This window comes from Dendrobates tinctorius, unplaced genomic scaffold, assembly GCF_039654945.1.
Source record: "Dendrobates tinctorius isolate UK_male_01 unplaced genomic scaffold, ASM3965494v1 ptg000348l, whole genome shotgun sequence".
In the NCBI taxonomy this organism is placed as follows: domain Eukaryota; kingdom Metazoa; phylum Chordata; class Amphibia; order Anura; family Dendrobatidae; genus Dendrobates; species Dendrobates tinctorius.
In genome coordinates this window covers 179847-207563 of record NW_027362014.1, presented here as the reverse complement: position 1 = coordinate 207563, position 27717 = coordinate 179847, and the positions used below count along the sequence as shown (strand labels likewise).

The following is a 27717-nucleotide window of genomic DNA, read 5'->3' as shown; positions in this document are numbered from 1 at the left end:
AGTGTCAGCGTCATTATCCTGTACCCCAAGTGTCAGTGTCATTATCCTGTACCCCCAGTGTCAGCGTCATTATCCTGTACCCCGAGTGTCAGCGTCATTATCCTGTACCCCCAGTGTCAGCGTCATTATCCTGTACCCCGAGTGTCAGTGTCATTATTCTGTACCCCGAGTGTCAGGGTCATTATCCTGTACCCCCAGTGTCAGCGTCATTATCCTGTACCCCGAGTGTCAGCGTCCTTATCCTGTACCCCGAGTGTCAGCGTCATTATCCTGTACCCCGAGTGTCAGCGTCATTATCCTGTACCACGAGTGTCAGCGTCATTATCCTGTACCCCGAGTGTCAGCGTCATTATCCTGTACCCCGAGTGTCAGTGTCATTATCCTGTATCCCGAGTGTCAGTGTCATTATCCTGTACCCCAAGTGTCAGCGTCATTATCCTGTACCTAGAGTGTCAGCGTCATTATCCTGTACCCCGAGTGTCAGCGTCATTATCCTGTACCCCAAGTGTCAGCGTCATTATCCTGTACCCCGAGTGTCAGTGTCATTATCCTGTACCCCGAGTGTCAGAGTCATCATCCTGTACCCCGAGTGTCAGCGTCATTATCCTGTACCACGAGTGTCAGTGTCATTATCCTGTACACCGAGTGTCAGTGTCATTATCCTGTACCCGAGTGTCAGTGTCAATATCCTGTACCCCGAGTGTCAGTGTCATTATCCTGTACCCCGAGTGTCAGTGTCAATATCCTGTACACCGAGTGTCAGTGTCATTATCCTGTACCCTGAGTGTCAGTGTCATTATCCTGTACCCCGAGTGTCAGTGTCAATATCCTGTACACCGAGTGTCAGTGTCATTATCCTGCACCCCGAGTGTCAGTGTCATTATCCTGTACCCCGAGTTTCAGTGTCATTATCCTGTACCCTGAGTGTCAGTGTCATTATCCTGTACCCCGAGTGTCAGTGTCACTATTCTGTACCCAGAGTGTGTTCGTCATTATCCTGTACCCCCAGTGTCAGCGTCATTATCCTGTACCCCGAGTGTCAGCGTCATTATCCTGTACCCCGAGTGTCAGTGTCATTATCCTGTACCCCGAGTGTCAGTGTCAATATCCTGTACCCCGAGTGTCAGTGTCATTATCCTGTACCCCGAGTGTCAGCGTCATTATCCTGTACCCCAAGTGTCAGTGTCATTATCCTGTACCCCCAGTGTCAGCGTCATTATCCTGTACCCCGAGTGTCAGCGTCATTATCCTGTACCCCCAGTGTCAGCGTCATTATCCTGTACCCCGAGTGTCAGTGTCATTATCCTGTACCCCGAGTGTCAGGGTCATTATCCTGTACCCCCAGTGTCAGCGTCATTATCCTGTACCCCGAGTGTCAGCGTCCTTATCCTGTACCCCGAGTGTCAGCGTCATTATCCTGTACCCCGAGTGTCAGCGTCATTATCCTGTACCACGAGTGTCAGCGTCATTATCCTGTACCCCGAGTGTCAGCGTCATTATCCTGTACCCCGAGTGTCAGTGTCATTATCCTGTATCCCGAGTGTCAGTGTCATTATCCTGTACCCCAAGTGTCAGCGTCATTATCCTGTACCTAGAGTGTCAGCGTCATTATCCTGTACCCCGAGTGTCAGCGTCATTATCCTGTACCCCAAGTGTCAGCGTCATTATCCTGTACCCCGAGTGTCAGTGTCATTATCCTGTACCCCGAGTGTCAGAGTCATCATCCTGTACCCCGAGTGTCAGCGTCATTATCCTGTACCACGAGTGTCAGTGTCATTATCCTGTACACCGAGTGTCAGTGTCATTATCCTGTACCCGAGTGTCAGTGTCAATATCCTGTACCCCGAGTGTCAGTGTCATTATCCTGTACCCCGAGTGTCAGTGTCAATATCCTGTACACCGAGTGTCAGTGTCATTATCCTGTACCCTGAGTGTCAGTGTCATTATCCTGTACCCCGAGTGTCAGTGTCAATATCCTGTACACCGAGTGTCAGTGTCATTATCCTGTACCCCGAGTGTCAGTGTCATTATCCTGTACCCTGAGTGTCAGTGTCATTATCCTGTACCCCGAGTGTCAGTGTCACTATTCTGTACCCAGAGTGTGTTCGTCATTATCCTGTACCCCCAGTGTCAGCGTCATTATCCTGTACCCCGAGTGTCAGCGTCATTATCCTGTACCCCGAGTGTCAGTGTCATTATCCTGTACCCCGAGTGTCAGTGTCAATATCCTGTACCCCGAGTGTCAGTGTCATTATCCTGTACCCCAAGTGTCAGTGTCATTATCCTGTACCCCCAGTGTCAGCGTCATTATCCTGTACCCAGAGTGTCAGTGTCATTATCCTGTACCCCAAGTGTCAGTGTCATTATCCTGTACCCCCAGTGTCAGCGTCATTATCCTGTACCCCGAGTGTCAGTGTCATTATCCTGTACCCCAAGTGTCAGTGTCATTATCCTGTACCCCCAGTGTCAGCGTCATTATCCTGTACCCCGAGTGTCAGCGTCATTATCCTGTACCCCCAGTGTCAGCGTCATTATCCTGTACCCCGAGTGTCAGTGTCATTATTCTGTACCCCGAGTGTCAGGGTCATTATCCTGTACCCCCAGTGTCAGCGTCATTATCCTGTACCCCGAGTGTCAGTGTCATTATCCTGTACCCCAAGTGTCAGTGTCATTATCCTGTACCCCAAGTGTCAGTGTCATTATCCTGTACCCCCAGTGTCAGCGTCATTATCCTGTACCCCGAGTGTCAGCGTCATTATCCTGTACCCCGAGTGTCAGTGTCCTTATCCTGTACCCCGAGTGTCAGCGTCATTATCCTGTACCCCGAGTGTCAGCGTCATTATCCTGTACCCCGAGTGTCAGCGTCATTATCCTGTACCCCGAGTGTCAGCGTCATTATCCTGTACCCCGAGTGTCAGCGTCATTATCCTGTATCCCGAGTGTCAGTGTCATTATCCTGTACCCCAAGTGTCAGCGTCATTATCCTGTACCTAGAGTGTCAGCGTCATTATCCTGTACCCCGAGTGTCAGCGTCATTATCCTGTACCCCAAGTGTCAGCGTCATTATCCTGTACCCCGAGTGTCAGTGTCATTATCCTGTACCCCGAGTGTCAGTGTCAATATCCTGTACACCGAGTGTCAGTGTCATTATCCTGTACCCCGAGTGTCAGTGTCATTATCCTGTACCCCGAGTTTCAGTGTCATTATCCTGTACCCTGAGTGTCAGTGTCATTATCCTGTACCCCGAGTGTCAGTGTCATTATCCTGTACCCCCAGTGTCAGTGTTATTACCCTATACCCCCAGTGTCAGTGTCATTATCCTGTACCCCGAGTGTCAGTGTCATTATCCTGTACCCCGAGTGTCAGTGTCCTTATCCTGTACCCCGAGTGTCAGCGTCATTATCCTGTACCCCGAGTGTCAGCGTCATTATCCTGTACCCCGAGTGTCAGCGTCATTATCCTGTACCCCGAGTGTCAGCGTCATTATCCTGTATTCCGAGTGTCAGTGTCATTATCCTGTACCCCAAGTGTCAGCGTCATTATCCTGTACCTAGAGTGTCAGTGTCATTATCCTGTACCCCGAGTGTCAGCGTCATTATCCTGTACCCCAAGTGTCAGCGTCATTATCCTGTACCCCGAGTGTCAGTGTCATTATCCTGTACCCTGAGTCAGTGTGATTATCCTGTACCCCGAGTGTCAGAGTCATCATCCTGTACCCCGAGTGTCAGCGTCATTATCCTGTACCCCGAGTGTCAGTGTCATTATCCTGTACCCCGAGTGTCAGTGTCATTATCCTGTACCCCGAGTGTCAGTGTCAATATCCTGTACACCGAGTGTCAGTGTCATTATCCTGTACCCGAGTGTCAGTGTCAATATCCTGTACCCCGAGTGTCAGCGTCATTATCCTGTACCCCGAGTGTCAGTGTCAATATCCTGTACACCGAGTGTCAGTGTCATTATCCTGTACCCGAGTGTCAGTGTCAATATCCTGTACCCCGATTGTCAGTGTCATTATCCTGTACCCCGAGTGTCAGTGTCAATATCCTGTACCCCGAGTGTCAGTGTCATTATCCTGTACCCCGAGTGTCAGTGTCATTATCCTGTACCCCGAGTGTCAGTGTCATTATCCTGTACCCCGAGTGTCAGTGTCATTATCCTGTATCCCCAGTGTCAGTGTCATTACCCTATACCCCCAGTGTCAGTGTCATTATCCTGTACCCCGAGTGTCAGTGTCAATATCCTGTACACCGAGTGTCAGTGTCATTATCCTGTACCCCGAGTGTCAGTGTCATTATCCTGTACCCCGAGTTTCAGTGTCATTATCCTGTACCCTGAGTGTCAGTGTCATTATCCTGTACCCCGAGTGTCAGTGTCATTATCCTGTACCCCCAGTGTCAGTGTCATTACCCTATACCCCCAGTGTCAGTGTCATTATCCTGTACCCCGAGTGTCAGTGTCATTATCCTGTACCCCGAGTGTCAGTGTCATTATCCTGTACCCCCAGTGTCAGCGTCATTATCCTGTACCCCGAATGTCAGCACCATTATCCTGTACCCCGAGTGTCAGTGTCATTATCCTGTACCCCGAGTGTCAGTGTCATTATCCTGTACCCCGAGTGTCAGTGTCATTATCCTGTACCCCGAGTGTCAGTGTCATTATCCCTGTCAGGGATTTATCTTTCTATCCCACTGTTCCCCCCAGTTCCCCCCAGTTGTCAGGAATTTATATACTGTATACTGTATTTGGTTGGGTGATATATAAATCCCCCCAACTTATTTTTCCACTTTCAGTTCCGGTTCGTAATTTGCAGCTCTCTGGCGCCCCCTTACTCTCAGGTCAGTCAGGGAATTACACCTAGGATAAGTAGTCGCCAGAAAGGCTGCTTGGTCGCGTACTGGCTATCGGGCACTCTGCAGTGAGGGCGGTATATATAGCACCAGTCTCAGGCAGGAAATACACACATAAACCTCCGATCCGTCCCTGCCTTGGTTCCCCAATACCACCAGGCCGTTACGCTGCCACCAGTTCCTCGTTTGATACTAAAGCCTATATCAGGTCAGATACCAACCCACCAGGTGGCGTAATTTAGCGCAGAGGACATGTCGGTTCGGTCATAGAGCAAGGAGAACGAAACTAGTAAATTTATAAGTTTGCTCCAGAAAAGATAGGCAGTGTTTACAAAAATACAAAAGATATTACAAAAGGAGACAAAATACAGTATATACAGACAGTTACAAATAAAAGGGATTAAAATAGGAAACTTACTCTATCTCAGTCACAGATATGACTTGTCGATCAAGGGTTAGGAGAATCGTCCCAAGGTTAATGGTACATCAGTGCAGCCTCATGTTATCTGGCTCTCCATGCAAATGACACCCTCCCAGTTTTATGCTTTTCTCCTGCTGACCTCACTTGGGTCTGTCAGAAAATGTATGCACTTTTTTCAAGAGTTATTAAAAACCTTCTTGTCAGGAACATCGTACTGCACTTGCTCACTGAGCCAGAGCGCGTGTCCTGAGTACAAAGACTGTGCACAAAGAAACCTGCGGAGCGGGCAGCAGTGGTGACAATGCATGCTCCAGGACCTGAACCACGTGACTGCTGGGGGCGTGGCCTAAGCTCCACAGATCTAGGACCTGCAGGGAAACTCCTAGAAAGTTAACTACAGGACAATGTTACCAAGGGGCATAGACAGAGACAGAAACCAGATCAAGTCGAGGTCAAAGCACGAGATAGCAATACAGTACCAAAGGGTTAGACAGAATGGATAGTCAGGACGTAGCAATAGATCAGAAAACCAGAACAGGCATTAGAAGGTACAATAGGGGCAAACTGTCATGGAATAACGATAGCCAAGCCAGGAGGTCAGAACCGGAAAAGACAATAGTACAAAAACGAGAGACGGAATACAGAGTGAGGGAACAAGCCGGGTCATACACGGGAAGCAAACAAGCAACAGAGAATACACACACACCAGAGGTCAGACACACCAGAACAGCAGTATAACTGACAGAGAACCCTGGTAAAGAGTGAGTATAAATACCCCTCCCAGATCCAAAGAGAGGCCGGCAAAAGTTAACCCTGTGAGAACAGGACATTAACCATGTCCTAACCATGACACTTCTATGTGCCATATCTCTGGCTGTGGGGCTCATAGAGTGACAGCAGGGGGATTATATTTTCTCTTACAAAATGATCTTTCATTCAAGACCAAACATGATGTCTCTGTGTGGTACGGCAGGGCAGAAACCCTTTCCTCGGTTTCTGGTGACTCTAGAAGTTGCAAAATAATGTTGGGCATAGCTTTATTTATACAGATTCTGAAAATATATGTTTACTGCCTCTAGGATTATTGTGTGTTTTTAAATTTGAGTTTGAATAGACAAAGGAGAGTTTAAATCCCTGGCGGGAAGAACTGCTTTTAACTAGTCAGGGCCGTAAAATGACCATGTGCTGTAGGAAAGGGGGGAGGGAGAGTATCTCACAGAGCAGAGTGAGGGAGGGGGGAAGCTGCTGCCAGGGGGATCATTGTGAAGCATGTCATTCACAAACTAAGGAGATACAACAGGCAGCTCTGGGTGGGTGCTTCAGTTATTTAGGCAATAACTCATATTTTTCTGACAATCCTGTACCCCGAGTATCAGTGTCATTATCCTATACCCCAAGTGGCAGTGTCATTATCCTGTACCCCAAGTGTCAATATCCTGTACCCCAAGTATAAATATTCTGTACCCCGAGTGTCAGCGTTATTATTCTGTTCCCAGAGTGTCAGCGTCATTATCCTGTACCCCAAGTGTCAGCGTCATTATCCGCACCCCTAGTGTTAGCGTCAATATCTTGTACCCCCGGTGTCAGTGTCATTATCCTGGAGCCCGAGTGTTAGTTTCATTGTCCTGTAGCCTGAGTGTCAGTGTCTCATCCACCCCAGTCTCAGTTTCCCTTTCCTCCCCCAGTGTCGTTGTCCCTTCCCACCCCCAGCATTAGTGTCCCTTTCCTCCCCCAGTGTCGGTATCCCTTTCCTCCCCCAGTGTCGGTGTCCCTTCCCTCCCCCAGTGTCGGTGTCCCTTCCCTCCCCCAGTGTCGGTGTCCCTTCCCTCCCCCAGTGTCATTGTCCCTTCCCTCCCCCAGTGTTGTTGTTGCTTCCCTCCCCCAGTGTTGGTGTCCTTCCCTCCCCCAGTGTCATTGTCCCTTCCTCCCCCAGTGTCGGTGTCCCTTCCCTCCCCCAGTGTTGGTGTCCCTTCCCTCCCCCAGTGATGGTGTCCTTCCCTCCCCCAGTGTCGGTGTCCTTCCCTCCCCCAGTGTTGGTGTCCCTTCCCTCCCCCAGTGTCGGTGTCCCTTCCCTCCCCCAGCGTTGTTGTTGCTTCCCTCCCCCAGTGTTGGTGTCCTTCCCTCCCCCAGTGTCATTGTCCCGTCCTCCCCCAGTGTCGTTGTCCCTTCCTTCCCCAGTGTTGGTGTACCTTCCCTCCCCCCGTGTCGGTGTCCCTTCCCTCCCCCAGTGTCGGTGTCCCTTCCCTCCCCCAGTGTCGTTGTCGCTTCCCTCCCCCAGTGTCGGTGTCCCTTCCCTCCACCAGTGTCGGTGTCCCTTCCTCCACCAGTGTTGGTGTCCCTCCCCCAGTGTTGGTGTCCTTTCCTCCCCCAGTGTTGGTGTCCCTCCCCCAGTGTTGGTGTCCTTTCCTCCCCCAGTGTTGGTGTCCTTTCCTCCCCCAGTGTTGGTGTCCCTCCCCCAGTGTTGGTGTCCTTTCCTCCCCCAGTGTTGGTGTCCCTCCCCCAGTGTTGGTGTCCTTTCCTCCCCCAGTGTTGGTGTCCTTTCCTCCCCCAGTGTTGGTGTCCCTTCCCTCCCCCCGTGTCGGTGTCCTTTCCTCCCCCCAGTGTCGGTGTCCCTTCCCTCCCCCAGTGTTGGTGTCCTTTCCTCCCCCAGTGTTGGTGTCCTTTCCTCCCCCAGTGTTGGTGTCCCTTCCTCCCCCAGTGTTGGTGTCCCTTCCCTCCCCCCAGTGTCGGTGTCCCTTCCCTCCCCCAGTGTCGGTGTCCCTTCCCTCCCCCAGTGTTGGTGTCCCTTTCCTCCCCCTGTCATGTGGTATACAGTCTATCTAGAGTCTAACGCATGGGTATAATAAGACACATGAGACATAAGCTTCTTAAGCATTTCTTGTATTACTCCATACAAGTAGTGCAGTAGCAGGATAGTTGCAGAGTTAGGCAAACAACCAACGATATTCAGAGTCTATTACTTTCCTGTCAGAAGTAGCTGGCAAGCAGAAGGGTTCTGTGTCCACAAATGGTTCCAAGCAGAGGAGATCCAGGCTTCACAGACCAAGTCACAAACTGGGAATAGAGCTGATTCAGGAGCACAGGTGAATCAGCTGGAGCTGATTAAAAGGACAATTGGCAGGGACATCATAGCTGAGTACTCCATGTTATTTGAGGGCAAAGTCACTGCACATGCCAGGAAACAAGATGGCCAACGACAAGCTGAGGACTCCATATTGGTTGAGGGCAAAAGTCAATGCACAGTCCAGGAAACAAGATGGCCGACACACTAAATGCGAAGATAACGGATCTAGCATAAAAGTCCGAAAACATTACATTACTCCCCCCTTAAGGACAGCCTCCGGATGGCCCCAGTCCAGGCTTTCCCGGGTACCTCTGATGGAACTGGCGGAGTAAACGAGGCGCATGGAGATTGGAGGCTGGTTCCCATGAGTTGTCCTCAGAAGAATAGCCTTGCCACTGTACCAGGTATTGCACCCCGTCTCTACGCAACCTGGAGTCCAGGATCCTTTCCACGACAAACTCCTCCTGGCCATCGATGAGGACCGGAGCAGGAGGGGAAGAAGAACGACCAGGGAAAGAATTGGGAGTTGCAGCCTTCAGTAGAGAAACATGAAACACAGGGTGAATCCTCATAGATCTCGGCAGTTGAAGGCGACAGGCAACGTTACTGACAAGCTTAGTAATCTTATAAGGCCCGATGTACTTATGACCCAATTTGGATGATGGTACTCTCATCTTAAGGTTCTTAGTTGACAGCCAAACCAAATCTCCTACCTTGAAGGTTGGTGCAGGTTTACGAAACCTATCTGCCGATTTTTTATACCTGTCCTGAGCGGATTCCAGATTCCTCTTAAGTAGATCAAGGTTCTGTTGTAGAGATGTGATTCTGTCGGCTACAGCTGGGAGAGGTGTGTCTATGGGAAATCGAGGAAGGATGTTAGGATGATAACCCAAATTGGCATAAAAGGGTGACAGCTTAGTGGAAGTGCTCTGCGAATTGTTGTAAGAGAATTCAGCCAGTGGGAGCAAATCCACCCAGTCATCTTGTAGGTGGCAGATAAAACAGCGGAGATACTGTTCTAAGGTCTGGTTAGTCCGCTCAGTCTGTCCATTTGTCTGCGGATGAAAGGCAGAAGATAGATTAACTTTGATGTTTAACGCAGCACAGAAGTGTTGCCAAAACTTTGAAGTGAATTGCACCCCTCGATCAGATACAACCTCATCCGGTACGCCATGCAGACGAAACACATTTTGGATGATCAAGTCCGATGTGTGTTTCGCAGTGGGTAAACCCACACACGGAATAAAATGGGCTGCCTTTGTTAACCGATCCACCACCACTAGAACTGTGTTCTTCCCTTGAGAGGTTGGCAGCTCCACAATGAAGTCCATTGATATGGATCCCCATGGACGGGTGGGAATGGGTAGGGGTTGTAAAAGACCTGTAGGCGACGAACGTGGAGTCTTGCATCTAGCACAGACTTCACAAGAAGTGACATAATCCAGAACGTCTCTTCTGTACGTGGGCCACCAAAAGAAGCGAGACAGGAATTCTTGAGTCTTCAGAACTCCTCTATGCCCCGCTATTTTAGAATCGTGGACGAGTTGCAGTACTTTCCCTCTGGCCGCTTCAGGAATATACAGGCGTTGCCCCTGAATCCACACACCATTCTTATATACAAGACTTACTTCACAAGATGGTTGTGCCAACCAGGGATCCGTATGGTATGCTTCCTTGATATCGTTAAGCAAGTCTTGATTATGGATCACCCCCAGGAACCTGGAATCAGAGATAACAGTCTTATGAAACGTGAGTGGGATAGTTTCATCTGAGTAGAGTCTAGACAACGCATCGGCCTTTCCATTACGCGATCCTGGTCTATAAGAGATAACAAAACTGAATTGGTTTAAGAAAAGACTCCAACGAGCCTGGCGAGGAGTCAAACACTTAGCCGATCTGATAAACTCGAGATTGCGGTGGTCAGTCAAGACGATTATCTGCTGTGCAGCTCCCTGAAGGTGGTGTCTCCATTCTTTGAAGGCTGCGATGATGGCCAACAATTCTCTATTACCCACGTCATAGTTTCGTTCTGCAGGAGACAACCGCCGAGAAAAGAAAGGACAGGGATTTAAGACTTCTTTCTCGCCTGTCCTCTGGGAGAGGATAGCTCCAATGGCACTGTCTGAGGCATCCACCTCTATTATGAAGGCACGTTCAGGGTTAGGATGCACCAGAATAGGTGCCGTGGTGAATTTCTGTTTCAGGCGGGAAAATGCTTCTTGAGCCTGGGGGGTCCAGGTAAAAGCAGAGTTCTTGCGGGTAAGCCGTGTGATGGGAGACACTACCTCAGAAAGGTTCCTGATAAAACGCCTATAAAAATTAGCAAACCCTATAAAGCGCTGGACCTCCTTTACATTCTTGGGGACCGGCCAGTCCTTAATGGCTTGGATCTTACTCTCATCCATACTAATTCCTCGTGACGTCATTACATACCCCAGAAATTGGATCTTCGTCCGATGGAATTCGCACTTTTCTAGTTTGATATACAGATGGTTTTGTCGAAGGCGTTCTAAGACCATCTTCACATGTCTGTGATGTTCCTCTGTGGAGTTAGAAAAAAAATCAAGATATCATCCAAATAAATTACAATGAATGTATCCAGGAGATCTCTAAAAATGTCATTCACCAAATGTTGGAAAGTTGCTGGGGCATTACATAAACCGAATGGCATTACCAGGTATTCAAAGTGTCCGTAGCGTGACCTGAAAGCAGTCTTCCATTCATCCCCAGGTCTAATGCGGACCAAGTTATAGGCCCCACGGAGATCCAACTTAGTAAAGAGCTTTGCATGCCGTACTCTCTCCAATAATTCCGGAATCAAAGGTAGTGGGTAACGGTTTCTGATCGTGATCTTATTGAGCTCCCGATAATCTATGCAGGGCCTAAGAGATCCGTCTTTCTTCTTCACAAAGAAGATTGGTGCACCAGCGGGAGATGAAGAATGGCGTATGAAGCCCTTGGCTAGCTGTTCATCTATATAGTCCTTTAGCGCCTTTAGCTCTGGCCCTGCCAAAGGGTAAATCTTGCCAAACGGTATCCCTGCACCTGGTAATAGGTCTATTGGACAGTCATATGGACGGTGAGGGGGTAGTAGGTCTGCGTTCTTTTTGTCGCACACATCAGCATACTCACGGTATATTGCTGGTAGCTCTGAGACTGATGGTGGTCCCTTAGGGATGGAGCAGACTGAAGCTTCTGGACTTATCTGTGTCTTCGGAAAGTGCAGTTCTTTAGTCTCCCAATTAATCGTAGGATTCTGAGCCTGCAGCCAAGGCAGTCCTAGAATAATAGGGAAATGAGGAGAAGAGATGAGCATAAAGGACAGACTCTCTTGATGGTCATTGCCCATGAGGACCTTCAGGGGTTCCGTCTCCTGGTCCACTGGTCCCGAGTTTAACAGTGAGCCATCCACGGTCTCCATCTGTACAGGAGTAGCCTTCTTTACTGAATGTACGTTATGTCTCTGGGCAAAGGAGATGTCCATAAAATTGCCGCTTGCCCCTGAATCAATCATAGCGGAGGTAGATACCCAAACGGAGTGAACCCTGAGTTTGAGGGGAATGAAGCAATGAGAATTGTTGTTCTTGCAGCTCAGCTGGGAAACCGCTGAGAGGACCGGAAAAACTGCTGCAGTAACACCTGCATCGGGCTCAGAGATAACGGAGTTCAAGTCCGAGTAATCAATGTCTGTATCTTCTACTCCCTCTGGGGTCTGTAGTGCGGACCTGACAGAACCCCTCTCACAGCACTCGCAGTGTATGATGGCTGCAGTTGTCTTACGAGAACGACTGGGGCAGTTGATGATGAAATGTCCTGACTTACCGCAATAGAAACAGATTTTCCTTTAGTCGCTGTTCCTTACGTGCATCACTGACCCGTCTCTGTAAAGAGTCCACCTGCATAGGCTCGGGTTTTGGTTCTCGTATAATCCTGCTCAAGGACTCCTTGGCTGGAGAGGGAGAGAATAAATGATTAGAGTGCCTTAGCTCCGACCACCTCTCCTGTCTGCGTTCAGTAAGCCGAGCATCGATCCGAATACAGTAGTTGATAAAATCTCCTAATGCTGTAGGTGGGTCGACACGAGCAAGTTCGTCCTTAATTACAGAGGATAATCCTCTCCGAAAAACCGATCTTTTAGCGGAGCTATCCCAAGTGGTGTCGAGGGCCCATCTCCGGAAATCCAGAGCATATTCTGCTACTGAGCGCTTACCTTGGCTTAAAGTCAACATAGCTGATTCCGCTGTAGCACCGCGGTTCGGATCATCGAATGCCTTCCCCATAGCTGAAATGAAAGCATCAAGGTTATTTAGACAGTCGTCGTCAGTCTCAATTAGAGGGTTTGCCCATGCGAGAGCTTTGTTGGAGAGTAGCATAATTATTGTTAATACTTTAGATCGCTCAGTAAGGAACTGAGGCGCATGAGCCGCAAAGAACAGTTTGCATTGATTAATGAATCCTCTGAATCTTTCCCGTTCACCGCCAAAGCGGAATGGTGGTAGCTTGGGGATTCCCATTGCCGGGGTGGAAGTTTGGGTTTGGACTTGTCGCTCCAGAACCTCAATCCGGGTTCGTAAGTCCTGAGTGGTTTGTCCGAACACCTGTAGATTATGATCACTCCGATCCCGCAGACTTGCAAAGCTGTCCTTTACTGCCTGTAGATCGGCAAGGATTGAATTGGTTACTTCGCACAGATGTTTAACAGAGTCCTCCATATTCCCCGAAGATGTATGGCAGAGAGGCTGGAAAGAAAGAAAAGGAGCACAATAGTGTTTACCTGTGGTAACACTCCTGACTTAAAAGAAGGGAATGTGCTCACCTGGAAAGGTTGTGAGAAGCCACAACCACTATCACATATATCGATATCTTGGATCCACAGCCTGCAGCGGCTCCCCAACGGCAAAGATCCAAAAAAAAAAAATAAAAAAAAAATCTCTATACAGGTTGCAGCGGTGTCTCAGACCCAGCAGACTCTATCATGGCTCCTGAATCTGTCATGTGGTATACAGTCTATCTAGAGTCTAACGCATGGGTATAATAAGACACATGAGACATAAGCTTCTTAAGCATTTCTTGTATTACTTCATACAAGTAGTGCAGTAGCAGGATAGTTGCAGAGTTAGGCAAACAACCAACGATATTCAGAGTCTATTACTTTCCTGTCAGAAGTAGCTGGCAAGCAGAAGGGTTCTGTGTCCACAAATGGTTCCAAGCAGAGGAGATCCAGGCTTCACAGACCAAGTCACAAACTGGGAATAGAGCTGATTCAGGAGCACAGGTGAATCAGCTGGAGCTGATTAAAAGGACAATTGGCAGGAAACAGGGCAGGGACATCATAGCTGAGTACTCCATGTTCTTTGAGGGCAAAGTCACTGCACATGCCAGGAAACAAGATGGCCAACGACAAGCTGAGGACTCCATATTGGTTGAGGGCAAAAGTCAATGCACAGTCCAGGAAACAAGATGGCCGACACACTAAATGCGAAGATAACGGATCTAGCATAAAAGTCCGAAAACATTACACCCCCAGTGTTGGTGTCCTTTCCTCCCCCAGTGTCGGTGTCCCTTCCCTGCCCCAGTGTCATTGTCCCTTCCCTCACCCAGTGTCATTGTCCTGTCCTCCCCCAGTGTCGTTGTCCCTTCCTTCCCCAGTGTTGGTGTCCTTTCCTCCCCCAGTGTTGGTGTCCTTTCCTCCCCCAGTGTTGGTGTCTCTTTCCTCCCCCAGGGTTGGTGTCCTTTCCTCACCCAGTGTTGGCGTCCCTTTCCTCCCCCAGTGTTGGTGTCCTTTCCTCCCCCAGTGTTGGTGTCCCTTTCCTCCCCCAGTGTTGGTGTCCCTTTCCTCCCCCAGTGTTGGTGTCCCTTCCCTCCCCCAGTGTCGTTGTCGCTTCCCTCCCCCAGTGTCGTTGTCGCTTCCCTCCCCCAGTGTCGTTGTCGCTTCCCTCCCCTAGTGTCGTTGTCGCTTCCCTCCCCCAGTGTCGTTGTCGCTTCCCTCCCCCAGTGTCCCTTCCCCACACTGTAGGTGTCCCTTTCCTCCCCCAGTGTTGGTGTCCTTTCCTCCCCCAGTGTTGGTGTCCTTTCCTCCCCCAGTGTTGGTGTCCTTTCCTCCTCCAGTGTTGGTGTCCCTTTCCTCCCCCAGTGTTGGTGTCCCTTTCCTCCCCCAGTGTTTGTGTCCCTTCCCTCCCCCTGTGTTGGGGTCCATTCCTCCCCCAGTGTTGGTGTCCCTTTCCTCCCCCAGTGTTGGTGTCCCTTTCCTCCCCCAGTGTTGGTGTCCCTTCCCTCCCCCTGTGTTGGTGTCCATTCCTCCCCCAGTGTTGGTGTCCCTTCCCTCCCCCTGTGTTGGTGTCCTTTCCTCCCCCAGTGTTGGTGTCCCTTTCCTCCCCCAGTGTTGGTGTCCTTTCCTCCCCCAGTGTCGGTGTCCTTTCCTCCCCCAGTGTCGGTGTCCTTTCCTCCCCCAGTGTCGGTGTCCCTTTCCTCCCCCAGTGTCGGTGTCCCTTCCCTCCCCCAGTGTCGTTGTCGCTTCCCTCCCCCAGTGTCGTTGTTGCTTCCCTCCCCCAGTGTCGGTGTCCCTACCCTCCCCCAGTGTTGGTGTCCCTTTCCTCCCCCTGTGTCGGTGTCCCTTTCCTCCCCCTGTGTCGGTGTCCCATCCCTCCCCCTGTGTTGGTGTCCTTTCCTCCCCCAGTGTCGTTGTCCCTTCCCTCCCCCAGTGTCGGTGTCCCTTCTCTCCCCCAGTGTTGGTGTCCTTTCCTCCCCCAGTGTTTGTGTCCCTTCCCTCCCCCTGTGTTGGGGTCCATTCCTCCCCCAGTGTTGGTGTCCCTTTCCTCCCCCAGTGTTGGTGTCCCTTTCCTCCCCCAGTGTTGGTGTCCCTTCCCTCCCCCTGTGTTGGTGTCCATTCCTCCCCCAGTGTTGGTGTCCCTTCCCTCCCCCTGTGTTGGTGTCCTTTCCTCCCCCAGTGTTGGTGTCCCTTTCCTCCCCCAGTGTTGGTGTCCTTTCCTCCCCCAGAGTTGATGTCCCTTTCCTCCCCAAGTGTTGGTGTCCCTTTCCTCCCCCAATGTTGGTGTCCCTTCCCTCCCCCTGTGTTGGTGTCCTTTCCTCCCCCAGTGTTGGTGTCCCTTCCCTCCCCCTGTGTCGGTGTCCTGTCCTCCCCCAGTGTCGGTGTCCCTTCCCTCCCCCAGTGTTGGTGTCCTTTCCTCCCCCAGTGCTGGTGTCCTTTCCTCCCCCAGTGTTGGTGTCCTTTCCTCCCCCAGTGTTGGTGTCCCTTCTCTCCCCCAGTGTCGTTGTCGCTTCCCTCCCCCAGAGTCGTTGTTGCTTCCCTCCCCCAGTGTTGGTGTCCCTTTCCTCCCCCAGTGTTGGTGACCCTTCCCTCCCCCTGTGTTGGTGTCCTTTCCTCCCCCAGTGTTGGTGTCCCTTTCCTCCCCTTGTGTTGGTGTCCTTTCCTCCCCCAGTGTCATTGTCGCTTCCTCCCCCAGTGTCGGTGTCCCTTTCCTCCCCCAGTGTTGGTGTCCCTTCCCTCCCCCAGTGATGGTGTCCTTCCCTCCCCCAGTGTCGGTGTCCTTCCCTCCCCCAGTGTCGGTGTCCCTTCCCTCCCCCAGTGTCGGTGTCCCTTCCCTCCCCCAGTGTTGTTGTTGCTTCCCTCCCCCAGTGTTGGTGTCCTTCCCTCCCCCCAGTGTCGTTGTCCCTTCCCTCCCCCAGTGTTGGTGTCCCTTCCCTCCCCCAGTGTTGGTGTCCTTCCCTCCCCCAGTGTCGGTGTCCCTTCCCTCCCCCAGTGTCATTGTCCCTTCCTTCCCCAGTGTCGGTGTCCCTTCCCTCCCCCAGTGTCATTGTCCCGTCCTCCCCCAGTGTCGTTGTCCCTTCCTTCCCCAGTGTTGGTGTCCCTTCCCTCCCCCAGTGTCAGTGTCCTTCCCTCCCCCAGTGTCGGTGTCCCTTCCCTCCCCCAGTGTTGGTGTCCTTTCCTCCCCCAGTGTCGGTGTCCCTTCCCTGCCCCAGTGTCGGTGTCCCTTCCCTGCCCCAGTGTCATTGTCCCTTCCCTCACCCAGTGTCGTTGTCCTGTCCTCCCCCAGTGTCGTTGTCCCTTCCTTCCCCAGTGTTGGTGCCCCTTCCATCCCCCAGTGTTGGTGTCCTTCCCTCCCCCAGTGTCGGTGTCACTTCCTTCCCCCGGTGTTGGTGTCCTTCTCTCACCCGGTGTTGTTGTCCTGTCCTCCCCCAGTGTTGTTGGCCCTTCCTTCCCCAGTGTTGGTGTCCCTTCCCTCACCCGATGTCGTCCCGTCCTCCCCCAGTGTCGTTGTCCCTTCCTTCCCCAGTGTCGTTGTCCCTTCCTTCCCCAGTGTTGGTGTCCCTTCCATCCCCCAGTGTTGGTGTCCTTCCCTCCCCCAGTGTTGGTGTCCCTTCCATCCCCCAGTGTCGGTGTCCCTTCCCTCCCCCAGTGTTGGTGTCCTTTCCTCCTCCAGTGTTGGTGTCCCTTCCCTCCCCCAGTGTCATTGTCCCTTCCCTCCCCCCCAGTGTTGTTGTCGCTTTCCTCCCCCAGTGTTGGTGTCCCTTCCCTCCCCCAGTGTTGTTGTCGCTTTCCTCCCCCATTGTTGGTGTACTTCCCTCACCCAGTGTCGTTGTCCCGTCCTCCCCCAGTGTCGTTGTCCCTTCCTTCCCCAGTGTTGGTGCCCCTTCCATCCCCCAGTGTTGGTGTCCTTCCCTCCCCCAGTGTTGGTGTCACTTCCTTCCCCCGGTGTTGGTGTCCTTCCCTCACCCGGTGTTGTTGTCCCGTCCTCCCCCAGTGTTGTTGTCCCTTCCTTCCCCAGTGTTGGTGTCCCATCCCTCACCCAGTGTCGTCCCGTCCTCCCCCAGTGTCGTTGTCCCTTCCTTCCCCAGTGTTGGTGTCCCTTCCATCCCCCAGTGTTGGTGTCCTTCCCTCCCCCAGTGTTGGTGTCCCTTCCATCCCCCAGTGTCGGTGTCCTTCCCTCCCCCAGTGTCGGTGTCCCTTCCCTCCCCCAGTGTTGGTGTCCTTTCCTCCCCCAGTATTGGTGTCCTTTCCTCCCCCAGTGTTGATGTCCCTTCCCTCCCCCAGTGTCGTTGTCGCTTCCCTCCCCCAGTGTCGTTGCTTCCCTCCCCCAGTGTTGGTGTCCCTTTCCTCCCCCAGTGTTGGTGTCCCTTCCCTCCCCCTGTGTTGGTGTCCTTTCCTCCCCCAGTGTTGGTGTCCCTTTCCTCCCCCTGTGTTGGTGTCCTTTCCTCCCCCAGTGTTGGTGTCCCTTCCCTCCCCCTGTGTCGGTGTCCTTTCCTCCCCCAGTGTCGGTGTCCCTTCCCTCCCCCAGTGTTGGTTTCCTTTCCTCCCCCAGTGTTGGTGTCCCTTTCCTCCCCCAGTGTTGGTGTCCTTTCCTCCCCCAGTGTCGGTGTCCCTTCCCTGCCCCAGTGTCATTGTCCCTTCCCTCACCCAGTGTCGTTGTCCTGTCCTCCCCCAGTGTCGTTGTCCCTTCCTTCCCCAGTGTTGGTGTCCTTTCCTACCCCAGTGTTGGTGTCCCTTCCCTCCCCCTGTGTCAGTGTCCTTTCCTCCCCCAGTGTCGGTGTCCCTTCCCTCCCCCAGTGTTGGTTTCCTTTCCTCCCCCAGTGTTGGTGTCCCTTTCCTCCCCCAGTGTTGGTGTCCTTTCCTCCCCCAGTGTCGGTGTCCCTTCCCTGCCCCAGTGTCATTGTCCCTTCCCTCACCCAGTGTCGTTGTCCTGTCCTCCCCCAGTGTCGTTGTCCCTTCCTTCCCCAGTGTTGGTGTCCTTTCCTCCCCCAGTGTTGGTGTCCTTTCATCCCCCAGTGTTGGTGTCTCTTTCCTCCCCCAGGGTTGGTGTCCTTTCCTCCCCCAGTGGTGGCGTCCCTTTACTCCCCCAGTGTTGGTGTCCTTTCCTCCCCCAGTTTTGGTGTCCCTTTCCTCCCCCAGTGTTGGTGTCCCTTTCCTCCCCCAGTGTTGGTGTCCCTTCCCTCCCCCAGTGTCGTTGTCGCTTCCCTCCCCCAGTGTCGTTGTCGCTTCCCTCCCCTAGTGTCGTTGTCGCTTCCCTCCCCCAGTGTCGTTGTCGCTTCCCTCCCCCAGTGTCCCTTCCCCACACTGTAGGTGTCCCTTTCCTCCCCCAGTGTTGGTGTCCTTTCCTCCCCCAGTGTTGGTGTCCTTTCCTCCCCCCAGTGTTGGTGTCCTTTCCTCCTCCAGTGTTGGTGTCCCTTTCCTCCCCCAGTGTTGGTGTCCCTTTCCTCCCCCAGTGTTTGTGTCCCTTCCCTCCCCCTGTGTTGGGGTCCATTCCTCCCCCAGTGTTGGTGTCCCTTTCCTCCCCCAGTGTTGGTGTCCCTTTCCTCCCCCAGTGTTGGTGTCCCTTCCCTCCCCCTGTGTTGGTGTCCATTCCTCCCCCAGTGTTGGTGTCCCTTCCCTCCCCCTGTGTTGGTGTCCTTTCCTCCCCCAGTGTTGGTGTCCCTTTCCTCCCCCAGTGTTGGTGTCCTTTCCTCCCCCAGTGTTGGTGTCCTTTCCTCCCCCCAGTGTCGGTGTCCCTTTCCTCCCCCAGTGTCGGTGTCCCTTTCCTCCCCCAGTGTCGGTGTCCCTTTCCTCCCCCAGTGTCGGTGTCCCTTCCCTCCCCCAGTGTCATTGTGGATTCCCTCCCCCAGTCTCATTGTTGCTTCCCTCCCCCAGTGTCGGTGTCCCTACCCTCCCCCAGTGTTGGTGTCCCTTTCCTCCCCCTGTGTCGGTGTCCCTTCCTTCCCCCAGTGTCGTCGTCGCTTCCCTCCCCCAGTGTCGTCGTCGCTTCCCTCCCCCAGTGTCGGTGTCCCTTCCCTCCCCCAGTGTCGGTGTCCCTTTCCTCCCCCAGTGTTGGTGTCCCTTTCCTCCCCCAGTGTTGGTGTCCCTTTCCTCCCCCAGTGTTGGTGTCCCTTCCCTCCCCCAGTGTCGTTGTCGCTTCCCTCCCCCAGTGTCGTTGTCGCTTCCCTCCCCTAGTGTCGTTGTCGCTTCCCTCCCCCAGTGTCCCTTCCCCACACTGTAGGTGTCCCTTTCCTCCCCCAGTGTTGGTGTCCTTTCCTCCCCCAGTGTTGGTGTCCTTTCCTCCCCCAGTGTTGGTGTCCTTTCCTCCTCCAGTGTTGGTGTCCCTTTCCTCCCCCAGTGTTGGTGTCCCTTTCGTCCCCCAGTGTTGGTGTCCCTTCCCTCCCCCTGTGTTGGGGTCCATTCCTCCCCCAGTGTTGTTGTCCCTTTCCTCCCCCAGTGTTGGTGTCCCTTTCCTCCCCCAGTGTTGGTGTCCCTTCCCTCCCCCTGTGTTGGTGTCCATTCCTCCCCCAGTGTTGGTGTCCCTTCCCTCCCCCTGTGTTGGTGTCCTTTCCTCCCCCAGTGTTGGTGTCCCTTTCCTCCCCCAGTGTTGGTGTCCTTTCCTCCCCCAGTGTCGGTGTCCCTTTCCTCCCCCAGTGTCGGTGTCCCTTTCCTCCCCCAGTGTCGGTGTCCCTTCCCTCCCCCAGTGTCGTTGTCGCTTCCCTCCCCCAGTGTCGTTGTTGCTTCCCTCCCCCAGTGTCGGTGTCCCTACCCTCCCCCAGTGTTGGTGTCCCTTTCCTCCCCCTGTGTCGGTGTCCCTTCCTTCCCCCAGTGTCGTTGTCGCTTCCCTCCCCCAGTGTCGTTGTCGCTTCCCTCCCCCAGTGTCGGTGTCCCTTCCCTCCCCCAGTGTTGGTGTCCCTTTCCTCCCCCAGTGTTGGTGTCCTTTCCTCCCCCAGTGTTGGTGTCCCTTCCCTCCCCCAGTGTCGTTGTCGCTTCCCTCCCCCAGAGTCGTTGTTGCTTCCCTCCCCCAGTGTTGGTGTCCCTTTCCTCCCCCAGTGTTGGTGTCCCTTCCCTCCCCCTGTGTTGGTGTCCTTTCCTTCCCCAGTGTTGGTGTCCCTTTCCTCCCCCTGTGTTGGTGTCCTTTCCTCCCCCAGTGTTGGTGTCCCTTTCCTCCCCTAGTGTCGGTGTCCCTTCCCTCCCCCTGTGTCGGTGTCCTTTCCTCCCCCAATGTCGGTGTCCCTTCCCTCCCCCAGTGTTGGTTTCCTTTCCTCCCCAAATGTTGGTGTCCTTTCCCTCCCCCTGTGTCGGTGTCCTTTCCTCCCCCAGTGTCGGTGTCCCTTTCCTCCCCCAGTGTTGGTGTCCTTTCCTCCCCCAGTGTCGGTGTCCCTTCCCTCCCCCAGTGTTGGTTTCCTTTCCTCCCCCAGTGTTGGTGTCCTTTCCCTCCCCCTGTGTCGGTGTCCTTTCCTCCCCCAGTGTCGGTGTCCCTTTCCTCCCCCAGTGTTGGTGTCCTTTCCTCCCCCAGTGTCGGTGTCCCTTCCCTCCCCCTGTGTTGGTGTCCTTTCCTCCCCCAGTGTCGGTGTCCCTTTCCTCCCCCAGTGTTGGTGTCTCTTTCCTCCCCCAGTGTTGGTGTCCTTTCCTCCCCCAGTGTTGGTGTCCTTTCCTCCCCCAGTGTTGGTGTCCTTTCCTCCCCCAGTGTTGGCGTCCCTTTCCTCACCCAGTGTTGGTGTCCTTTCCTCCCCCAGTGTTGGTGTCCCTTTCCTCCCCCAGTGTTGGTGTCCCTTTCCTCCCCCAGTGTTGGTGTCCTTTCCTCACCCAGTGTTGGTGTCCTTTCCTCCCCCAGTGTTGGTGTCCCTTTCCTCCCCCAGTGTTGGTGTCCCTTCCCTCCCCCAGTGTCGTCGCTTCCCTCCCCCAGTGTCGTTGTCGCTTCCCTCCCCTAGTGTCGTTGTCGCTTCCCTCCCCCAGTGTCGTTGTCGCTTCCCTCCCCCAGTGTCCCTTCCCCACACTGTAGGTGTCCCTTTCCTCCCCCTGTGTTGGTGTCCTTTCCTCCCCCAGTGTTGGTGTCCCTTTCCTCCCCCAGTGTTGGTGTCCCTTCCCTCCCCCAGTGTTGTTGTCGCTTTCTTCCCCCAGTGTTGGTGTACTTCCCTCACCCAGTGTCGTTGTCCTGTCCTCCTCCAGTGTCGTTGTCCCTTCCTTCCCCAATGTTGGTGCCCCTTCCATCCCCCAGTGTTGGTGTCCTTCCCTCCCCCAGTGTCGGTGTCACTTCCTTCCCCCGGTGTTGGTGTCCCTTTTTCTCCCCCTGTGTTGGTGTCCTTTCCTCCCCCAGTGTTGGTGTCCTTCCCTCCCCCAGTGTCGGTGTCACTTCATTCCCCCAGTGTTGGTGTCCCTTCCCTCACCCGGTGTCGTCCCGTCCTCCCCCAGTGTCGTTGTCCCGTCCTTCCCCAGTGTCGTTGTCCCTTCCTTCCCCAATGTTGGTGCCCCTTCCATCCCCCAGTGTTGGTGTCCTTCCCTCCCCCAGTGTCGGTGTCACTTCCTTCCCCCGGTGTTGGTGTCCCTTTTTCTCCCCCTGTGTTGGTGTCCTTTCCTCCCCCAGTGTTGGTGTCCTTCCCTCCCCCAGTGTCGGTGTCACTTCATTCCCCCAGTGTTGGTGTCCCTTCCCTCACCCGGTGTCGTCCCGTCCTCCCCCAGTGTCGTTGTCCCTTCCTTCCCCAGTGTTGGTGTCCCTTTCCTCCCCCAGTGTTGGTGTCCCTTTCCTCCCCCAGTGTTGGTGTCCTTTCCTCCCCCAGTGTCGTTGTCGCTTCCCTCCTCCAGTGTCGGTGTCCCTTCCCTCCCCCAGTGTTGGTGTCCCTTTCCTCCCCCAGTGTTGATGTCCTTTCCTCCCCCAGTGTTGGTGTCCTTCCCTCCCCCAGTGTCGGTGTCACTTCATTCCCCCAGTGTTGGTGTCCCTTCCCTCACCCGGTGTCGTCCCGTCCTCCCCCAGTGTCGTTGTCCCTTCCTTCCCCAGTGTTGGTGTCCCTTTCCTCCCCCAGTGTTGGTGTCCCTTTCCTCCCCCAGTGTTGGTGTCCTTTCCTCCCCCAGTGTCGTTGTCGCTTCCCTCCTCCAGTGTCGGTGTCCCTTCCCTCCCCCAGTGTTGGTGTCCCTTTCCTCCCCCAGTGTTGATGTCCTTTCCTCCCCCAGTGTTGGTGTCCCTTCCCTCCCCCAGTGTCGTTGTCGCTTCCCTCCCCCAGTGTCGTTGTCGCTTCCCTCCCCCAGTGTCCCTTCCCCACACTGTAGGTGTCCCCTCCCCCGCGATCTGGGCTTCTCTTCATGCTGCGACTGTGGGTCTGGTGGGCTTCACCCTTTCTGACTTGTTGATCTCTTTGTCAGGGTGGAGGCCGTTTCGTACCTGAACAATGTGACATCGGGGTGTAACGTGAACTGCGGCTGCGCCACTGACGTGTGGGACCCCGTGTGTGGGGATGACGGGGTGGGCTATGTGTCCGCCTGCCTGGCCGGCTGCTCGTCGACGTCAGGGACCGGGGTGGACATGGTGAGAGCGGCGGCGCGCGCCCAGGTGTTGGGATCGGACTCTCCTCTGTGGTTTCCGTGCAGGTTTTCCAGGACTGCGGCTGCGTGCGCTCGGTGAACGGCACGGCTACGCGGGGGCAGTGTCCGCGGGAGGAGGCCTGTGACGTCATGCTGATCTACTTCATGCTGCTGAACCTGGCTTGCTGCTTAATCTACTCGCTGGGGGCCATGCCCGGGTACATGGTGCTCGTCAGGTGCGGACACCGCCCCCATCACCCGCCCATGCTCGACCCCGCGCTGCCACTGGCTCATCCTCTCATTGTGTCCCCCTACTGTAGGAGTCTGACCCCGGAGGAGAAGTCCTTCGGTCTTGGTCTCCATCTCCTGGCGGCTCGAGCTCTCGGTAAGTGATGAAGGGGAACAGATGGAGACCCCCCAAAAGGCGGACGGTCCGACCCCGAGTCGAGAGGCTGACAGATCCCCTCTGCATTTCAGGCGGAATCCCCTCCCCCATTCATTACGGAGCTGCCATAGACACCACCTGTATAAGGTGGGGGACCAACAGCTGCGGAGACCCCGGGGCCTGCCGCATGTACGACAGTGACATGTACAGGTGAGAGCCAAGTGGATGAGGCAGCCATAATGTAACAGCAGAATTGTGAGTGCAGCTCTGGAGGTGAGCGGAGGATAAGACTCGATGGAACAGCAGAATAGTGCGCGCAGCTCTGGAGGTGAGCGGAGGATAAGACACGATGGAACAGCAGAATAGTGAGTGCAGCTCTGGAGGTGAGCGGAGGATAAGACACGATGGAACAGCAGAATAGTGAGTGCAGCTCTGGAGGTGACTGGAGGATAAGACACGATGGAACAGCAGAATAGTGACTGCAGCTCTGGAGGTGACTGGAGGATAAGACACGATGGAACAGCAGAATAGTGAGTGCAGCTCTGGAGGTGAGCGGAGGATAAGACACGATGTAACAGCAGAAGAGTGAGTGCAGCTCTGGAGGTGACCGGAGGATAAGACACTATGTAACAGCAGAATAGTGAGTGCAGCTCTGGAGATGACTGGAGGGTAAGACATGATGTAACAGCAGAATAGTGAGTGCAGCTCTGGAGGTGAGCGGAGGATAAGACATGATGGAACAGCAGAATAGTGAGTGCAGCTCTGGAGGTGACTGGAGGATAAGACACGATGTAACAGCAGAATAGTGAGTGCAGCTCTGGAGGTGAGCGGACGATAAGACACGATGTAACAGCAGAATAGTGACTGCAGCTCTGGAGGTGACTGGAGGGTAAGACACGATGGAACAGCAGAATAGTGAGTGCAGCTCTGGAGGTGAGCGGAGGATAAGACACGATGGAACAGCAGAATAGTGACTGCAGCTCTGGAGGTGACTGGAGGATAAGACACGATGGAACAGCAGAATAGTGAGTGCAGCTCTGGAGGTGAGCGGAGGATAAGACACGATGGAACAGCAGAATAGTGACTGCAGCTCTGGAGGTGACTGGAGGATAAGGCATGATGTAACAGTAGAATAGTGAGTGCAGCTCTGGAGGTGACTGGAGGATAAGACGCGATATACCAGCAGAATAGTGAGTGCAGCTCTGGAGGTGAGCGGACGATAATACACGATGTAACAGCAGAATAGTGAGTGCAGCTCTGGAGGTGACTGGAGGATAAGACGTGATGTAACAGCAGAACAGTGAGCGCAGCTCTGGAGGTGACTGGAGGATAAGACGTGATATACCAGCAGAATAGTGAGCGCAGCTCTGGAGGTGACTGTAGGCAGCTCTGTGATTGATGTCTGCTTCTCCTTTTCAGATACTTCTATGTTGGGATCCCCACGCTTCTGCGCTTTGTCTCCTACATCCCGTGCATCTTCATCCTTCTCGCCCTCAGACGGGCGTCCGCTCACACACAGGGCGGCACGTAGTGACCAGGGCTCGAGGTCGCTGTGATACTTTGGACCGCATCGCGTCCTCAATGGTCACATGATTCGTTATCCTCATACATTTCTATAGAAAGATGAATTTTCTGAACCACAAATCCATATGATGGAGAACTGAGAATGGGGCAGATGACTGCATCATCAGTGCAGGACTCCCGGAAACAGCGCCGCACCCCAGTATATGTGGGAATAAAGGCCACTTGTGGGTGTTGTCCTGAATTACTGGTAGTAGAATCCTTCATCTCAAGAAACGGATGATTCTACAAGTCACCGCTAGGAGGCGCCATCACTCCTCAATAAGAAACTGCAGAATAAAGCATCACTCAAACACCTATCTGCAAAACTCTGACTCCACTGCGGTGTCCACCAAGGAGAGGACCGAGCACACTGAAATACTGACAGCAACATGTATCTCTGTATACAGGGAGCTCCCCCTAGTGGTGGCTGCAGACAGGATCTTATCATGTATCTCTGTATACAGGGAGCTCCCCCTAGTGGTGACTGCAGACAGGATCTTATCATGTATCTCTGTATACAGGGAGCTCCCCCTAATGGTGGCTGCAGACAGGATCTTATCATGTATCTCTGTACACAGGGAGCTCCCCCTAGTGGTGGCTGCAGACAGGATCATATCATGTATCTCTGTATACAGGGAGCTCCCCCTAGTGGTGACTGCAGACAGGATCTTATCATGTATCTCTGTATACAGGGAGCTCCCCCTAGTGGTAACTGCAGACAGGATCTTATCATGTATCTCTGTATACAGGGAGCTCCCCCTAATGGTGGCTGCAGACAGGATCTTATCATGTATCTCTGTACACAGGGAGCTCCCCCTAGTGGTGGCTGCAGACAGGATCATATCATGTATCTCTGTATACAGGGAGCTCCCCCTAGTGGTGACTGCAGACAGGATCTTATCATGTATCTCTGTATACAGGGAGCTCCCCCTAGTGGTAACTGCAGACAGGATCTTATCATGTATCTCTGTATACAGGGAGCTCCCCCTAGTGGTGACTGCAGACAGGATCTTATCATGTATCTCTGTATACAGGGAGCTCCCCCTAGTGGTGGCTGCAGACAGGATCTTATCATGTATCTCTGTATACAGGGAGCTCCCCCTAGTGGTGACTGCAGACAGGATCTTATCATGTATCTCTGTATACAGGGAGCTCCCCCTAGTGTTGGCTGCAGACAGGATCTTATCATGTATCTCTGTATACAGGGAGCTCCCCCTAGTGGTGACTGCAGACAGGATCTTATCATGTATCTCTGTATACAGAGAGCTTCCCCTAGTGGTGGCTGCAGACAGGATCTTATCATGTATCTCTGTATACAGGGAGCTCCCCTTAGTGGTGACTGCAGACAGGATATTATCATGTATTTCTGTATACAGGGAGCTCCCCCTAGTGGTGACTGCAGACAGGATCTTATCATGTATCTTTGTATACAGGGAGCTCCCCCTAGTGGTGACTGCAGACAGGATCTTATCATGTATCTCTGTATACAGGGAGCTCCCCCTAGTGGTGACTGCAGACAGGATCTTATCATGTATCTCTGTATACAGGGAGCTCCCCCTAGTGGTGACTGCAGACAGGATCTTATCATGTATCTCTATACAGGGAGCTCCCCCTAGTGGTGGCTGCAGACAGGATCTTATCATGTATCTCTGCATACAGGGAGCTCCGCCTAGTGGTGGCTGCAGACGGGATCTCTTGCTTCCCCTATATTCCTTCCTCTTTGCTATATCTTCTATTTGTCAGATTTGACTTACGTTGCTGACTGTCTCTGTCTGAGCTGCAGTATTGGTAGGCAGGATATACGACTTGATAGAGATTTTTGGGAATGTTTTTTATTGCAGAGTTATCATTAAAACCCTAATGATTTTGCTCCCATTTATCGCTATATGATATTTTGGGATTGTCGCTTCAGCGGTCGCATTATTTTCAGCAAATTTCACTTGCGGTGCCACAACGCCTATATGAAAGGATGTATTCCAATAGAAGAAATATGACGCTTTTCCTTTAAGGTCTCAAAAGTGGTCTTCCTGTGTCTGTGCTGGGATTGACTGCGGGTTCCTTCTACATCCCCCAATGCTGGACTGCCTGACCCCAGTGCATGATGGAGGTCCGGTGATTGATTTCGATTTCATTGTGGATATTAGCGGCCGCAGATTGAATTATGAGCGGAGAAATGCGTCACCTCGGACTCATCTCATCCGACACATTCTGGACTCCGGGGGAAGAAGCGCTTCATTACTGGAGACGTCCGGCGATCACTGATCAATGACCCCATTATCACAGAGCGAGAGATGAGGAGCCTGATGGAGAGAAGCGCCGACATCACATGCAATGTATCTCCAAGACACGCACTTATCTGAAATCCTCTGTGCTGCTGGCTCTGCTTCTTCCACGGTGTGACCTCCTCCAGATTAGCACAATCCCCTTCTAAAATCCTCTATGCTGCTGGCTCTGCTTCTTCCATGTGTGACCTCCTCCAGATTAGCACAATCCCCTTCTAAAATCCTCTGTGCTGCTGGCCCTGCTTCTTCCACTGTGTGACCTCCTCCAGATTAGCACAATCCCCTTCGGAAATCCTCTGTGCTGCTGGCCCTGCTTCTTCCACTGTGTGACCTCCTCCCGATTAGCACAGTCCTCTCCTGAAATCCTCTGTGCTGCTGGCTCTGCTTCTACCATGTGTGACCTCCTCCAGATTAGCACAGTCCTCTCCTGAAATCCTCTGTGCTGTTGGCCCTGCTTCTTCCACTGTGTGACCCCCTCCAGATTAGCACAGTCCTCTCCTGAAATCCTCTGGGCTGCTGGCCCTGCTTCTTCCACTGTGTGACCTCCTCCAGATTAGCACAGTCCTCTCCTGAAATCCTCTGGGCTGCTGGCTCTGCTTCTTCCACTGTGTGACCTCCTCCAGATTAGCACAGTCCTCTCCTGAAATCCTCTGTTCTGCTGGCCCTGCTTCTTCCACTGTGTGACTTCCTCCAGATTAGCACTATCCCCTTCTGAAATCCTCTGTGCTGCTGGCTCTGCTTCTTCCACTGTGTGACCTCCTCCAGATTAGCACAGTCCTCTCCTGAAATCCTCTGTGCTGCTGGCCCTGCTTCTTCCACTGTGTGACCTCCTCCAGATTAGCACAGTCCTCTCCTGAAATCCTCTGTGCTGCTGGCCCTGCTTCTTCCA

General features: G+C 53.3%; 1 protein-coding gene across 2 annotated transcripts in view; it reads left to right on the top strand.

Annotated features, from left to right (window-relative positions):
- The window catches only part of LOC141075024 (solute carrier organic anion transporter family member 1A2-like), a 101577-nt gene extending 76716 nt beyond the window's left edge, over positions 1-24861 (top strand). For both annotated transcript variants that reach the window (XM_073562345.1, XM_073562344.1), the window contains 5 exons: positions 22440-22602; positions 22665-22834; positions 22919-22983; positions 23076-23193; positions 24403-24861. In XM_073562345.1, coding sequence (XP_073418446.1) covers positions 22440-22602; positions 22665-22834; positions 22919-22983; positions 23076-23193; positions 24403-24514 — 628 coding nt within the window. In that variant the 3' untranslated portion in view covers positions 24515-24861. The remainder of the gene's footprint in view (positions 1-22439; positions 22603-22664; positions 22835-22918; positions 22984-23075; positions 23194-24402) is intronic.
- The last annotated feature ends 2856 nt before the right edge of the window (positions 24862-27717 follow it).